Genomic DNA, 15043 nt, shown 5'->3' with positions numbered 1-15043 from the left:
AAGAAAGAAAGGAAAGAAAGAAAAGAAAGAAAGAAAGAAAGAAAGAAAGAAAGAAAGAAAGAAAGAAAGAAAGAAAGAAAGAAAGAGAGGGAGGGAGGAAAGGAGGAGGGGAAGGAGGGAGAGAAGAAGGAGGAAAAGAAGGGAGAGAGGGAGGGAAGAAAAGAGAGAGAGAGAGAGGAAAGGAGGGAAGGTTCCTTCTATAGTTTTGAGGCTTTCTTTCTTCAGTCCGACTTATTTGTCCTAACCCCTGGTATTGACTGCCATCAGCCACTATTACTCTGGGGCCATTACTAGAAATCCCATGGGAAATCCAATATTTTTCAACTTTTAAAATTCCCCAAGGTCTCCCTTTGGTTGAGGCCCTTCACCATCATAGTCATTCTCTTCCAAGTGGTCTCTAGTCTATCGATATCCTTCCTAAGGTGTGATGTCCAGTACTGATTATGACTCCCTATGTGGTCTAAGAAGGGAAAAGGAAAGGATTCTCATTTCATTTCTTTTAGACATTAGACCCTCTTCATGTCTTTAAATAGAGTTTTTTTGGAGGGGCTAATATATTGTACTCATGACTCATATTAAAACCCCACTCCACTCAAATATTGATTTTTCCCCTCCCAGAAAATTACTGTCTATCCTTTCTCTCTCATTTTGTAATAGTGAAGTTGGTTTTTAGAGATCAGGTCTAGCACTTTAGATTTATTCCTACTAAACTAAATCTCATCAGGTTCAGCTCAGTGTTTTAATCCACTGCTTATCAAGTAATATTCTGCAGGCACTGTATAGATCTAGAAGGTCAAGCACCCCAAGGTTTAAGGCACTCAGGCACCTTTCTCTTACTCAGTTTCTTCATCTATTAAATGGGGAGGATGGTAGCACTTAACTCTCAGACTTGGGGTCAAATGAGATAATACATGTAAAGCCCTTTGCAAACCTTGAAGTGCTGTATAAATAACTACCTGTTGTTGTTGTTATATACAATAATGCTTCTCTTAGTTTATCTGGCCCTTTTGAATAGGTACACCCTTCCATTACCTTAGTCCAATCTTAAGTCATATTCTTCCAAATCTCCATGGTAGCTGTGATGTCTAATTTACCTCCTTGAACTTAGCCCTCAATTATGATCATTAGTAATAATAATACCTTTCATTTATATAGCGCTTTAAGGTTTATAAAATGCTTTATTTGACCCAGATAACAACTTTGGGGAGATAGAAACTATTATTATCTCCATTTTGTCCACAAGGAAAATAAAACAGATAGAGTTTGAGTGATGTGCTTAGGGTCATATAGCCGGTAAATGTCTCAGGTCAGATTTGAACTCACTATCCACTGCACTATCCAGAATCTTGCATGTGGTGAATGATCAGTTTTACTGCTGATCATATGCTTTTTAATCATCTCCTCTAAATTGTCAGGCTTCTCTATTGATAATCTTCATCTTTTTTTGAACTTACTCTGTCATTTAGGATTTATATGTAGGAAGTTTTCTTATAGGATCATTGGAATTGGCTATTAATTTTCTGTTCCACATTCATTCTTTTGTAGAATATTTACTTTGAACCCAAAACACAGTTGAAAACAACGCCCGTCCCCAAATTTGAACGGAGATACTTCTTGGGCTCTTTCTGGTTTATTCCATTGCTTTTTTCTTATCCAAAAGGAGAAGATTTGTTGGTAGATTCCTGGTTGGAATCAATCCCTGGTTGACCTCAAGATGATCTCAAGACTTCTAGAAGTCTTTCTTAATTCTCCAGCAACTAGCATCCTCATTCCCCCTCTCTAAAACCCATCATTTACTTATTTTGTATTTATTCTCTATACACTTATATATGTGTACATATTGTATTCTCATTAGGATGCAGTCTCCTTCCTCATGAAGCCTTTCTTAGTTCCTCCTGCTGATAGTCCCTTCACCTCTCAGCTCCCCTTCCATGTACTTTGCATGGATCAAGGAAATACTGATTTATGAGCAAGTCTTCCCTTCTATTAGAATAGAAGCTTCTTTGGGGGTACATTCAATTATTCTTTGTTTCTTCAATGTCTTGCATATGATAGGTACTTAAAAATAGTAAATGGCTTGATTGCTAAAAACAAGCCCATTCTTAGCTTGGGAATTCATTGTCCTTCTTTTGATGATTTCCTGAATTAAATCCTGGTTAATTTTTTTTTTAATAATGATTTCTTTTTTTCACCTGTGATCTTTCCATCATTGTTTCTGATGTGGTCTCACTGTTAGAATCATTTCTCTGCTATCAGGTGATTCTTCAGTGAATCAATTAACAGATATTTATTAAGCTCTTACTGTGTACTGAGCACTTTGCTAAGATTCAGAGGTACAAAAATTCCCAAGCCTGTTCTTTTCTCAAAAAAATTTACCTTTTAATGGAGAAATTGGCATTCCTATATCTAGGTATAGACAAGAGCCCATAGAGTTGGTGGGAAGGAATCTTAGAAGAGAAGGAACTACAAGGGAAGAAAGAGCCTGGGAAATCCCTTTGGCAGCAGGTGGTATCTGAGCTGAATCTTGAGGGAAGTCAGGGTCAAGAATCAGATGGCTTTCTCCATAGCTTCCATTTCCTTTAAGTTTTACAAGAAATAACTGTGTCCATCATTTAATTATTTATTATATCACAACGTTTAACCAGTCAGATGAAATTCTATTGGCTTCAGATTAATTTCATTCAACAACAATTCTGTTCAGTCAGCATGTATTAAGCACCTACTCTTTGCTAGTCACTGTGCTTGGGTTGCCAAAAGAAATAATACCACTTGTTAGGGATTTTCCATTCTATTTGGGGGTAGGATATAGCATGACTACAGATTAAGGAAAAGCAAAAATACAATAGTGATTTGAAGGGAAATAAGAGTCCTAAAGATTAGAGGAATCAAGAAAGGCTTCTTGTAGGAAGTGGAGTTTGTCTTTAAAAGAACTATGGATCCAAGAAGTAAATGTCCAGGTCTGGGAATGGCAAAAAAGCCAGTTTTTCTGGAATATAGAGAATGTGAAGGGGAGTAATGATGGTGCACACTTTCTTTCTACCTGTTAAGAGTTCAAATCTGGCTTGAGATACTTAAAGTATCTAATATTTGAGTATCTTACATAACTGGCGAGTCATTTAACCCTGTTCGCCTCAGTTTCTTTATAAAATGAGCTGGACAAGGAAATGGCACTCCAGTGTTTTTGCCAAGAAAACCCCCAATGAGGTCACAAAGAGTTGGACATGACTAAAACTAAACAACAACAACTACTGTTTCAAGTCAGCATCAAGCTCTGGATTTAGAGGTAAACAAAGATGAGGGATGGCTTTGCTCTTGGGGGATGTAGAACCAACTTAAATCCATAAGGACTTTGTGTGTGTGTATGTGTGTGTGTGTGTGTGTGTGTGTAAAATATATAGAAAAAATCATTTAGGTGTGAGGTGTCCTAGCAGTGCTGGTGACGACAGAGTTAGAAGTGGCAGGAATGGCGGCGGGAGTGGCCCTCTGCTTTTCCGGTGGGGTGTTTGCTTTTTGGGGGGAATGCTTTGTTTCCTAATAATGGCAAAGAGATCATAGCCCATCCCTGACCCCCAGGCCTCTCTAGGGCCCACGTTTGTCATTTGCTCATGGAAGATTTCTAAAGCAAATCGAGACATGAGCACGTCTCAGGCAGCTCGGTCTTGCTAGGAAAGAGGGCTCCACTCCTGATCAGCCCAGAGCCCGCGCCGGCCCTCTGATATATAGTACAGGGACTGCAGGGCAGGCGACTTGTAACAAGAATGTGATGAGCTGGTGGCCTCGGGCCTCTAACCTGTTCCTCAGCCCACTCTTCAAGGAAAGTTATTACACGAGAGTTAGCCTAAATCAAACCAAGCTGCAATGTTTGCTTATTATTGTCCCTGCTCCAATTCCAGTGGATCTCACAGTGGCGTGTCTTCGAAGCCCAGCCAGGAGGGAAACAAAATGACCCCATGATCATTTTGCGATATGTCTTTAAGAAGGAGCAAAATGGATTTATTTTGAAATTCCAGTTAAGCATAGTGTAGGGGGAAATCCCACGGACAATCCATCGCCTCCCCCCCAAACCCCCAAACAACCTCATTCTGAGTTGACAGCACAAAATTGGAAGCTGGCCATTGCCTGACATTCCCTTCCCCAGTTTTGTTTTGCTCTGCCACTAGTTTGTTGAAAAGAATATCATGATAGAGAGATTTCCAAATATGACTTGAAAATGTACCTAACAGCTAAGGAGGGCTAGGAGAAAAATGGAGGGCCCATCTTGTAGCTTGCTTTGGCAGGATTCTGAACACAGGGAGGGAAAAATAAGAACCCCCTCAGAGAGATAAAGGGAACCACTCTGGGTGGTTCTAGAGTCAGGGGACTTGGATTCAAATTTTGCCTCTGATGCTTTTCTCCATATGATTCTGGTTCCAAACATCTCTGGGATGGACTCCATGGGCAACGGGTTGGAAAGATGGTCTTGGAGATCCCTTCTTGCCCCAGAGTTGGGAGTCTCTGAACAGTGAAAGATGTCAGAGCTTTGCTCAACACAGTGCCCAGCTAGGACATTCATGAACCAATGGTGAAACATCCTTCTTTCATAGAGAGGTCGAGAGAGAAGTAGTAGAATACTCTCAGATGTGGCCAGTGGCAAGTGTTGACTTGTTTTGTCTTAATGACACCTGGTCTACCAAGGTGGCCCACTAGAGAGAATGCTGGATGGGGAGTCAAGAAGACCAGATTTCCTTTCTTCTTCTTCTTTTTTTTAAAGACCTGATTTCATATCTGAACTCAGAAACTCATTATTTGTGTGATCCCGAATAAACCATTGTACCTTTAGCTACCTCTGTTTCTTTCTCTGTAAGATGGTAACAATATCATCTACTTCCCAAGGTTGTTGTGAAGATCAAATGAAATGAAATTGGATGTAAAGCCTTTTGCAAACTTAAGAATTCTAGCTGTGATGGTGAACTATTACAAGGGATGCTTCTTTTTTCATTTATTAAAAAATTTCAATATTTTACTTTTTCAATTACATACAAAGATCGTTTTCAACATCCATTTTTGTAAGATTTTGAGTTCCAAATTTTAAAATGTTTTAAAATATTAAAATATTTTCCCAAATATTTTCTCCTTCCTCCCTCCCTCCCCAGGAGAACAAGCAATCTTATGTAGATTACATATGTATAATCATTTTGAACATATTTCCATATTAGTCATATTGGAAAAGAAAAATGAGAACAAAAGGAAAAAACATGAGACAGAAAAAAACAAGCAAATAAAAAAGGTGAAAATAGTATGCTTCAATCCACATTCAGTTTTCATGGTTCTTTCCCTGGATGTGGATGGCATTTTCCATGGAATTGTTTTGTATCACTATATTCCTGAAGAAGTCATAAGTCTATCATAATTGGTCGTCACACGAGCCACCTAAGAGAGAAAAAACCTGTTAGAATCATGAAGAGACTTAATAAAATTCCTTGTGTGTAACAATGAAAACTAGATCACAATTGGAAGGTCCTCTTAGGAGAACTTGAAAATGTACAGCTTTCTTCCTAGACTATATAAGCGTAATGAATGTTGAGTTCACTCTACACACTATGTGTGCAGCTGGAGCTCTGCTGGCTTCTTCCTAGGAGATGGTTTTCATGCTCAAGGACTTTGGATTGATACAGCAAACCTTTGATTTCCACGATGGCATCAGGAGGGAGAAGCTTTGTCATAGAGGACGAGACATAGAGCTAGGAAGAGAGGGCCATTCAATAGATCACAAAGAAATGCCTCCATCACACGGATTGCTATATTTCCATCTGTCAAATGTGTTGGAACTCTACGAACATCTCTCTTGGATATCCCATGAGGAAGCAGAAAATCTTGTGTTTGAGATGACTGAGTAGGAATTACGAGATGAACTTTCTAGCCTTGGAACAACTTTATGAATTTTATAGGTCAGGAACTCATCGATGCTTCAATTAGAGTTGACTAGTAGGAAGAGAAAGAGTTTTCTGCATTTATATCCTTTTCAGAGATAACCATCACTCACATGAAGATGAATCCCAGCTATAATCTGGCTTGCTAAGAAATCTGGACAATGAAGGAGTTCTTTGTGCTTTGCAAAGACAAGGTAAAGGTTAAATGTCTATTCAATAATTCTACAAAATGCTGCATATTTTAATGTTTAATATCAACCTCCTGGGATAATATAATAACAGTTAGGAGTGACTTTCTCATGTTTTAAGTCTCTTTCAATTCATGCTTATGAGTCTTTTGTGTTTTAGACCATTCTACTATTTGATCAAAATAAATAACTGTCCTATATCTGATTTATATTGTCCATTGAGTGACTTTCTACTCCATTTTGTATAGACTTTAAACATGAGGCAAATGATTTAAAAAAAATAATAAGTGAAGTGACTTTCTTTAGGGGGATTGGGAGCATGAGGAACTAGAGATGAAAAAGACCCCTTCCTTTACAATCTAGGCTGTTTAGAACAGGCTCCCCTTATTTATATAAACCCCAAATCTGGGACTCGTTAAAAGAAGAAAGCACTTCTATCCTTACCCCCAGTGGTTGACAGACTGGGACATTCTCACATAGACTTTATTGAATGAACTCATGATTTTATCAGTATAGGGAGCTCCTGCTGAGGAATTTTTTAAATCAATGCAACCTGGTACCTTTTCACCAACGAATAGTTTTGGAAAATTGTCTAAGAGGTTAAATATCTCACCCAAGGTCATATCCACAGAATGTGTCAGAATCTGCAGTTGTACCTGTTACCTTCCTCCATTATTCCATACGGTCTCTTTCCCAAACAATATCACAATAATGATAATAATAATGATCTCATATTGTGAGGTTTGTGAAATATTTTATATCCATGCACTCAATGACCCTCCTAATGGCCCTGGGAGGCAGGTCCTAGTCATCCCCATTTCATGGGAGAATTTTGCAATCAAGAAGAGAAATTTTCCCTGAGGAAAATGGTGTTCATGCGGACATTGAAGTCGAACCTGGGGGCTTAGTCCTCTGCACTCAGAGGTTGAATTTCCCAAGAACCTCTCTGAACCCCTTAGCGTTGCCCACGGTGGATGAAAGCTCTGATTAAACATGATACAGAAAGAGCCGGCAAGTCGGACTGTTTACTAACATTTCAATTTCTATGCCTCATTTATTAGACTTAGAATAAAAAGGTTAGAGGGGGTATTTGGGATTGTCTTTAACCTTGACGATATTTCCAGGGAAGCAGCCTAATGGCTCTTAATTGCTTAAGTGAAGAGAACATGTTGACATGTCCTTCTTGGTGCTGCAAGCCCTGAGCCTGAGCCATTATGCTAATTCAAGCATTATATACACCAAAGTATTTATGGGACTGACACAAGTGATGTTGCAGGCAAAGGGCTGTGAAATGGTCTGTAAACAGAGAGAATTGATTCCGGGCCCAAAGCAGTGCTGTTAAAGTCACAGTCATTGAACAGCCGGCCCTACGATTTCTATCCAGATTGTCAACCTGGGTCAGGCGGTGTCAGTTGGACTGCCATCACAGATCAGATGGGTGGTTTAATAATATGTAAACCGACTGCATAAACAGGAAGGAACACGGACGAGGCACATGTCTGGCTCTCCCTTCGTGGGCACACGGCATTGTAGTCCAGAGACTTCCCAGTGCGAGTTTCAGTGAGACAGGAGTGGAGAATGTGTAAAGAGACGCTAGCCTTTGATAGAATGGAAGATCCTCGAGGACAGCAAGCATTTCTCTTTTGGCTTTGCATCTTTGCGTCTCCAGCCCCTGGCACAGTGCTTGGCACACAGCAGAGCTTATAAAATGATAAATAATTGTGATAATATATAATAATACTAATATAATAATAATAAATTCTTGGGGATGGAAAACAGAAGATATGTGGCATCCTGGGGAAGAGAGTAAAAATGCAGCCTTTTAAAAGATATCGAAGAATGAGATTAATGATTGTTAAAATGTTGTTCGGATCCAATGAGGTCCTAGGTGTGGAAAGGGCTTTGCTAATCTTGAAATGCTACATGACAATTAGCTATTATTATTATAATTGATGTTTATCATTAAACATTTTGAGGTCCACAAAATCCTTTGCCTACATTAACCATTTGAGTCTCACAGCAATCCAAGAAAGAAGGTGCTACGGTTAAGAGTATCTGCATTTTAACTTGATGTAATTTTGCATTTTCAATCAACATTTATTTTCTCTCCCTTCTGTTCCTTCTCCCTTTGAAAATGAAAACCCAAATCCATAGAATAAATATGCAGAGTCAGGCAAAACAAATACCCACATTGGTCATGCCCCCAAAAGACACAATTTATTTTTGATCTTGAGTCCAACACTGTAAATCTGAGTTCAAATCCCACTGTAGACACTTACTAGTCATGTGAGCTGGGGTAAGTCATTTCAGCTTGGTTTACCTCAGTTTCCTCAAAAGAAAATAAAGATAATGACACTACTCCCCTGGGGTTATTGTGAGGGTCAGATGAGGGTCACACATAGTACATGGCACATAGTAGGTGTTGTTACAAAAATATATGTAGGAAGTAAGGAAGTTGTTTTTTTCCCCATGAGGCAGTTTTCCTTTTTGTTGAGCTCAAAACTTCTTTTCCACATCTATCTATGAACTGTGCCTTTTAGCAGAACAAGAGTAATCTGTTTTCTGTGAAACAGCCCTTGAAATATATATATACCTTATAGTGTGATTTCGTAATAATAATAATGATAATAATAGTCATGAAGATGATGATGATGATGATGATGATGATGATGATGATGATACTGATGACTACCATTGTATCTCTTTTCTTCTTCAGATTCAATATCACCAGTCCCTTCACTGGATCTTCATTTCACATTACCTTAAGGTCCTCTCCCCTCTCTGGCTTTTCAGTGTCCTCCCTCAAATGTTGTGTATAGACTTTTACGTTGTCTCTTTTTGTCCCCACTTCCTCCCACCTTTCTGGCCTTTCTGTGATGTCTCTTTCTTTGAAATGATGATGATGGCATATAAGTGACTGAAAAATAAATCGTATTTCAAACCTGACTACCAAAGCACAAACACATTTCTCTTTTGGACTATTAAGTCATAGATTTAAAGAGGAATGAAAGTGTGTATTTTTATTTTTTTATTGTTCCCCTCCCTTCAATGCTGGGAGTGTCTGGCTTAGCTGGGAGCAAAGTGTTGGTCATAGCTACAGAACATCACCCCTTTCATCATTCCCAACAGCAGTAATGAGAGGCGGTATTGTGAGCTGACCTTAGACCTGTGTTCATTGTCTCCTACCCCTGTGACTCTAGGGGACTCATCTTCCCTCTCAATGCTCCCTATGACCTACCTATAAAATGCAGACTAGTTATTAATCTGCATTGGCCAAAGGGAGTTTTCTCTACCAATAAAATTAGATATCTCTAAATTACATGTTCTTCCCCAAACATCAATACTTATATTCAATAATACATTTATTAACAATTTCAATTTTGATGTCTCATTTATCAGACTGAATAAAAGGTAGAGGGATTTATTATCATGAATATTTAAATATCTAATACTCTAATTATGATGACTAATTTGATAATTATATTTTGTACGACACTAAGATTCACAAAATATTTTCTTCATAACAACCATATGTGGTAAATTTAAAATTCTCATCTACCAGACATCATTTTTTTTCCTACTAATAATCAACAGACAAATGTTTTTTCTCAGAATTTACTTTGTATAAATGGGTTTGTTTTGAAGTTTGTTGTCTCTTTTTGTTAATGTAGTAAATCAATTTTTAAAAATTTCTATTAAATTTCTCAGGACATTTTGCATGGGTGCCTCTTTTGCTCTTATCTCGTTCTCTCTTTTATCACAATTATCCTATGCTTATTCTTTTTCACTAAACTGTAATTTCCTTCAGAAAAGGATTTGTATTAAATCTATCCTCATAGTCTCTAGGCCTAGCACAGAGCACCAAATATAGTAGTGAAGTTCAGTCAATGAAAATGTATTATTTGTTCCTCAGTTGTATCAGTCCTTTGACTCTTTATGACTCCATGTGGAGTTTTTTTTTTTTTTTTGACAAAGAAACTAGTTTGCTATTCCCTTCTCCAGATCATCCTACAGATGAGGGAACTGAGGCAAACAGGGTGAAGTGACTCATCCAGAGTCATACAGCTAGGAAGCATCTGAGATTTGAATTCAGGAAGATGAATCTTCTGGGTTTCAGCCCTGGCACTCTATTATTCTGCCACCTAGCTGCCCTGAGAATTTATAAAGCACCTGTTATCTGTCAGACATTGCTAAATGATGGCTTGAAATGCAAAGAAAGGCAAGAGACAGTTCCTGCTTTTAAGGGACTCCCAGTCTACTGGGAGAGGTGACATACAAACAACTAGGTACAAACAAGATATATGTACACATAGCATATACATATATTTATACAAAATACAAAATGGAGATAATAGGGAGAAAGCATTAGCATTAAGAGAGATCAGAAAAAAAACTTCCTATAGAAGGTGGAATTTTAGCTGGGACCTGAAAGAAGCTAGAAGGTAGAGAAGATGAAGGAGAGAATTCTAATGGAGGACAAATAATGAAAGATTGTTGGATTTAGTTTAATGAGATTTAATGAATTTTACGAATTAATTTAATGAAATTTAGTTTAATGTTGGATTGTTTAGCCCTTCCTAGCCTCTTAACATATTTTTCTTAATTAACTTTTGGGTAACACAAAACATATGTTTCTTTAAGCTTCATTTTGTCCTCCATTGACAATACTGGGGATTAACAGAGCATCCTTTGGATATTTCTATGCTTGGGAAAACAATATGAACAACTCTACTTTCCCATAGAGGATGTTGCTGTCCATGGTGACAAGCCAAACAGTTTCCTTAAGATACTTCTCTTTCTTCTAGGAAACTTAGTAAAATCTTCCATTTTGGGGTTTCCATTCAATATGCCAATTTCCATAGATGCTTTTCATGCTTTTTAATAATATCATTTTTATTGTGAACTTGATAGATATCAAACATGAACATTTTCATATAAAAATAATGGAAATGTTGAGTCTTTCATGCACAGCTTCTCCCCCTGCCCCCACTATAGTGAATTAAACATGGTAGTAATAACCATAAGGCAGTTAGTGGTGTGGTGGATAGAGTGTTGGACCTGGAGTCAGGAAGACCTTAGTTCAATTTGGCCTCAGACAATTATTCACTGTGTGACTCTCAGTAAATCACTTAAACCTGTTTGTATCAGTTTCCTCATCTGTAAAATGAGCTGAAGAAGGAAATGGAATTCTTTCTGAGAAAACCCAAATGGGGTCACAAAGAATAGGATATATGACTAACAACAATGCTTTTTTATTTTTTGTCTTCATTTTTTAGACCCAACTATCACCAGTTTCCCCTCATTCTCCAATACATTCTTATCTCATCCCTTCACCCCCACAAAGAATAACTATTTCCTTTCTTACAAATACATACAGTCACACAAAATAGGCCCACACCTTAGATATATTTCAAACTGTGTATCTCATTCTGAATTCCTAGTCTACCATCTTTTTCCTAAGAGGTGGTAAACATGATTATCATCATTCTTTTGAAGTCATGATTAGTCATTGAATTGTCCATGGTTATTGTCTTTCAAAGTTGTCTTCCTTTACAATTGTTTTATGCTTCCATCAGATTTTGGAGTCTGATGAAATCTGATTTATTATCTGATTATCTAATGAATCTGAATTATTATGAGACACATTTCCAACCCCCCCCCCAAAAAAAAGATAACAAGCAAGCAAGCATTTATAAAATTCTGACTTTTAATCCACTCTGCTATTTATTTCTGTTTTATGGGAGAATTCATGCCATTTACATTCACAATAATGATTACTAATTCTGTATTTCCTTCCATCCTATTTTCCTCATTTATATTTTTCTTTCTTCTTTCACCCTTTCCATTCTTATCAATGTTTTGCCTCTGATCCCCACTTCCTTCAATTTGCCCTGCTTTCTATCATCTCCCCCTTTTCTTACCCTATTTCCCTTTCTACTTCTGACTTCCCTTCTGTTAACCTTCCTTCTTCCCTTTCCCCCCATTTTCCCTTTTTATTTCCCTATAGTGTAAGATAAATTTCTATACCCAGCAAAGCACATCCCCTCTTTGAGCCAAATCTAATGAGATTAAGGTTCAAACTATGTTCATCCCCTCCCTTCTTTCTCTCTACAGTATTGAGTCTTTCATGCCTCTTCATAGGAGTAATAAATATTTATCAAGTGCCTACTGTGTATCAAGTGCTTTATATTATCTTATTTGATATTTACAACAACTTTATGAGGTAGGAACTACTATGATCTTTGTTTTACACTTGAAGGACCTGAAGCAGATAGAGATAAATGATTTGCCCAGAGTCACACAGGTACTAACTATTTGAGGTTGAGTTTGAATTCAGGTCTTCCTGATCCAGGTTCACTGCTCTATTCACTTCACCATCTAGTTTTCCCACTTAACTACTGTCTCTTATCTCGATTGATATCTGGTTGCCACATGTTGACACCTCAAATCAAACCTCTGCTTTTATCTCTCTTTATGTAGATTTACATCTGAACTGCCAATATCTTATTTTAAATAAACACTTATTTAGAATTTCTGTAAATGAAAAAAAAAAATCAATGTTAAAAAGATAAAGTGTTTGCTTTAATAAAATTGATGTGAAAGTAGGAAAAATCAAGATTCCTTCATGAAAGCTGAATTTTCTCATTGTCTTTCTTTAGTTAATGAACAGGCAAAAAGAAAAGATTTTGAATTAGAGAATGGAATGCCATTAATTGATCAGTTCAATTCATTGATTAAGTATTTATTAAGTGCCAACCATGTACAGGTGCTATGCCAGGTACTAGGGATACAAACCCAAACATGAGATTGTTACTTCTTTTGAAGAACTTAAATTCTCATCTTTATTTTCATGGGTACCAGACAGGATTTAGCCTCCGCCAACATTTCACCATATAAGATATGCGTGTCACTTCTGAAGAGTTCTAGGAAGAGGTATCCACATATTGGAGTTAAAAAAAAATCTTTTGTGTTTAGGATTTATTTATAATTCTTATCCTAAGTGAGTCTGATTGGGTCAGAATCTTACCATGAAATTTTTGAAGAGAGCTAGGATATTTCAGTGGGAGTCAATTTTGAAATTTCTTTTCCTATTTCTACAAGGAAATAAGTAGCCCTTACTAACTCTAGTTGAATGAGTCAAGTGGGCTCATGAATGGAAGTACTTCCTTGTATCCATAGTTTCATCAGGGTGGATGGTGCTTCCCCCAGTGCAGGTCATGATTCATTTGTACCCTCTCCTCCCAAACTTTTCTTGTTTGCAATGTTCTCAGTGATATCTTTTAGCAGCTTGACCTCTCTGGGCTTTTTCACAAGTGGCCAAATTTCCTAAAAGGTCCCTTTCAGTTTAAATCTATGATACTCTCCCACATCTCCTGTGCAACTCATTATAGTGAAGATAGGTCCTCTAAGCTTCTTTCTTGCATTTAGCAATTATCAGCAATTATGATTTCTCTTAGACCACAATATTCCCATGATTTTTAGGCAAACAGCATTACCAGGAAAATATCTATGTTCATAAAGTCAATTCCAAATTCTTCCTATTTGATTCTGGGATCATTGTCCAATTATCTGCCAATCCAATTTAAGTGAGTACATCTATCAGTAGATGGACTGGCTTAATAAGTGCCCATCCAATTTCGTGTCACTATGTGGAAAACATGAATTATTCATCCATTTTATTTTTCCTATATGGATGGCTACTGTTATATTTTAAAGGATGATGGGTGTCACAGAGGAAATCCCATAGTGCTTAAAGAATTGATACAGTCAGAAAAATATTAGTGCAAACAGAAATGTCTAGACAACCTCACTCGAGGAGCTCTCTTCTATTTGGATTCTGTGCAGGAAATACTCCTATCTGGCATAGGAAAAATAGCTATGCAGATGTAAGGCTTTATATGTCTATATATAGTCTTGTTTACCATTGTAAAATGCAGGTGTATATGACTCAATAAAAATGGTATTTTCTATGAATTCTGGGAAAAAATCCCCGAACACCTAATTCTAAGGAAATGCATTTAACAAATGGTACTTGTCTCTGCAAGTTAAATTCTGTATTTTTTTCCAGAGGCTCTGAGAAATAACAGATGATTAAGAAAATTATAGTGACCTAAACCTCATGAGTTTGATCTACATTTCCCCTCTTTTATCAATCCTTACTCTTCTGAAATTATATTATTTTGATCTAATGGAACAATCTGCAAGCACTTAGTAAGCGTGTCTTGTGTGCTAAGCCCTTGTATGTCAGAAATGCTGACCAGCTATGACTTGATAGATTGGTTCCAAAAATTTTGCCAACGTACATGGAGGTGGATGAGTTGTCCAGAGTCACGTGGTTGGTAAAGTAACGGGGACTGGATTTGAACTCAGTTCTTTTTGATTCCAATCTCAGAGTGCCATCTACTCCTTTCACTTTGCCTCTGCTATATGTGAATATCCAGATATATGATCAATCGATATTACTACCCATCTCATCCTACCATGTCTCTGATTTTTCCTTTATATCTAATCTACAGTGCTTGCTCTATTACCAACACATGAACATAGTTTCTCATATATTTCACATATATTTTCCTCCTTTTATTCTATGCTGTACAAGCTGCCAAATTAATCTTCTTTCATGTCTATTTTTGGGATCACATCCCTTCACTTCCCTTCAAATTTTTGATAGCTCATTAAATGAGATACAGACTCCTTTTCCTGGAATTTGTAGGTTCTAGATTCTTCTTATTTCCCTATAGTTGTTTCACCTTCATGGAATTTACCCTTTTGACAAACTAGAATTTTTGTAGTCTCATGAACATATTCATCGTTCCTTCTCCATGCCTTTGCTCATTAAATTCCCTGTCCTTGAAATGTCCTCTTCCCATTTTTCCTTTTTGAACTTGCACCCATACTTCAAGGTCCAATTTAAATGTCACTTCCCCCATGAAATGATCAGTCTCC

General features: G+C 37.3%; 1 protein-coding gene across 2 annotated transcripts in view; it reads left to right on the top strand.

Moving 5' to 3' along the window:
- ATG4C (autophagy related 4C cysteine peptidase) overlaps positions 1-9051 on the top strand; it is a 110463-nt gene extending 101412 nt beyond the window's left edge. For both annotated transcript variants that reach the window (XM_051999526.1, XM_051999528.1), the window contains one exon: positions 8814-9051. In XM_051999526.1, the coding sequence (XP_051855486.1) occupies positions 8814-9014 (201 nt within the window). In that variant the 3' untranslated portion in view covers positions 9015-9051. The remainder of the gene's footprint in view (positions 1-8813) is intronic.
- Positions 9052-15043: the final 5992 nt, after the last annotated feature.

This window comes from Antechinus flavipes, chromosome 4 (genome assembly GCF_016432865.1).
Source record: "Antechinus flavipes isolate AdamAnt ecotype Samford, QLD, Australia chromosome 4, AdamAnt_v2, whole genome shotgun sequence".
In the NCBI taxonomy this organism is placed as follows: domain Eukaryota; kingdom Metazoa; phylum Chordata; class Mammalia; order Dasyuromorphia; family Dasyuridae; genus Antechinus; species Antechinus flavipes.
The sequence above is the reverse complement of the archived record's forward strand: the minus strand, read 5'-3'. Positions and strand labels throughout refer to the sequence as shown.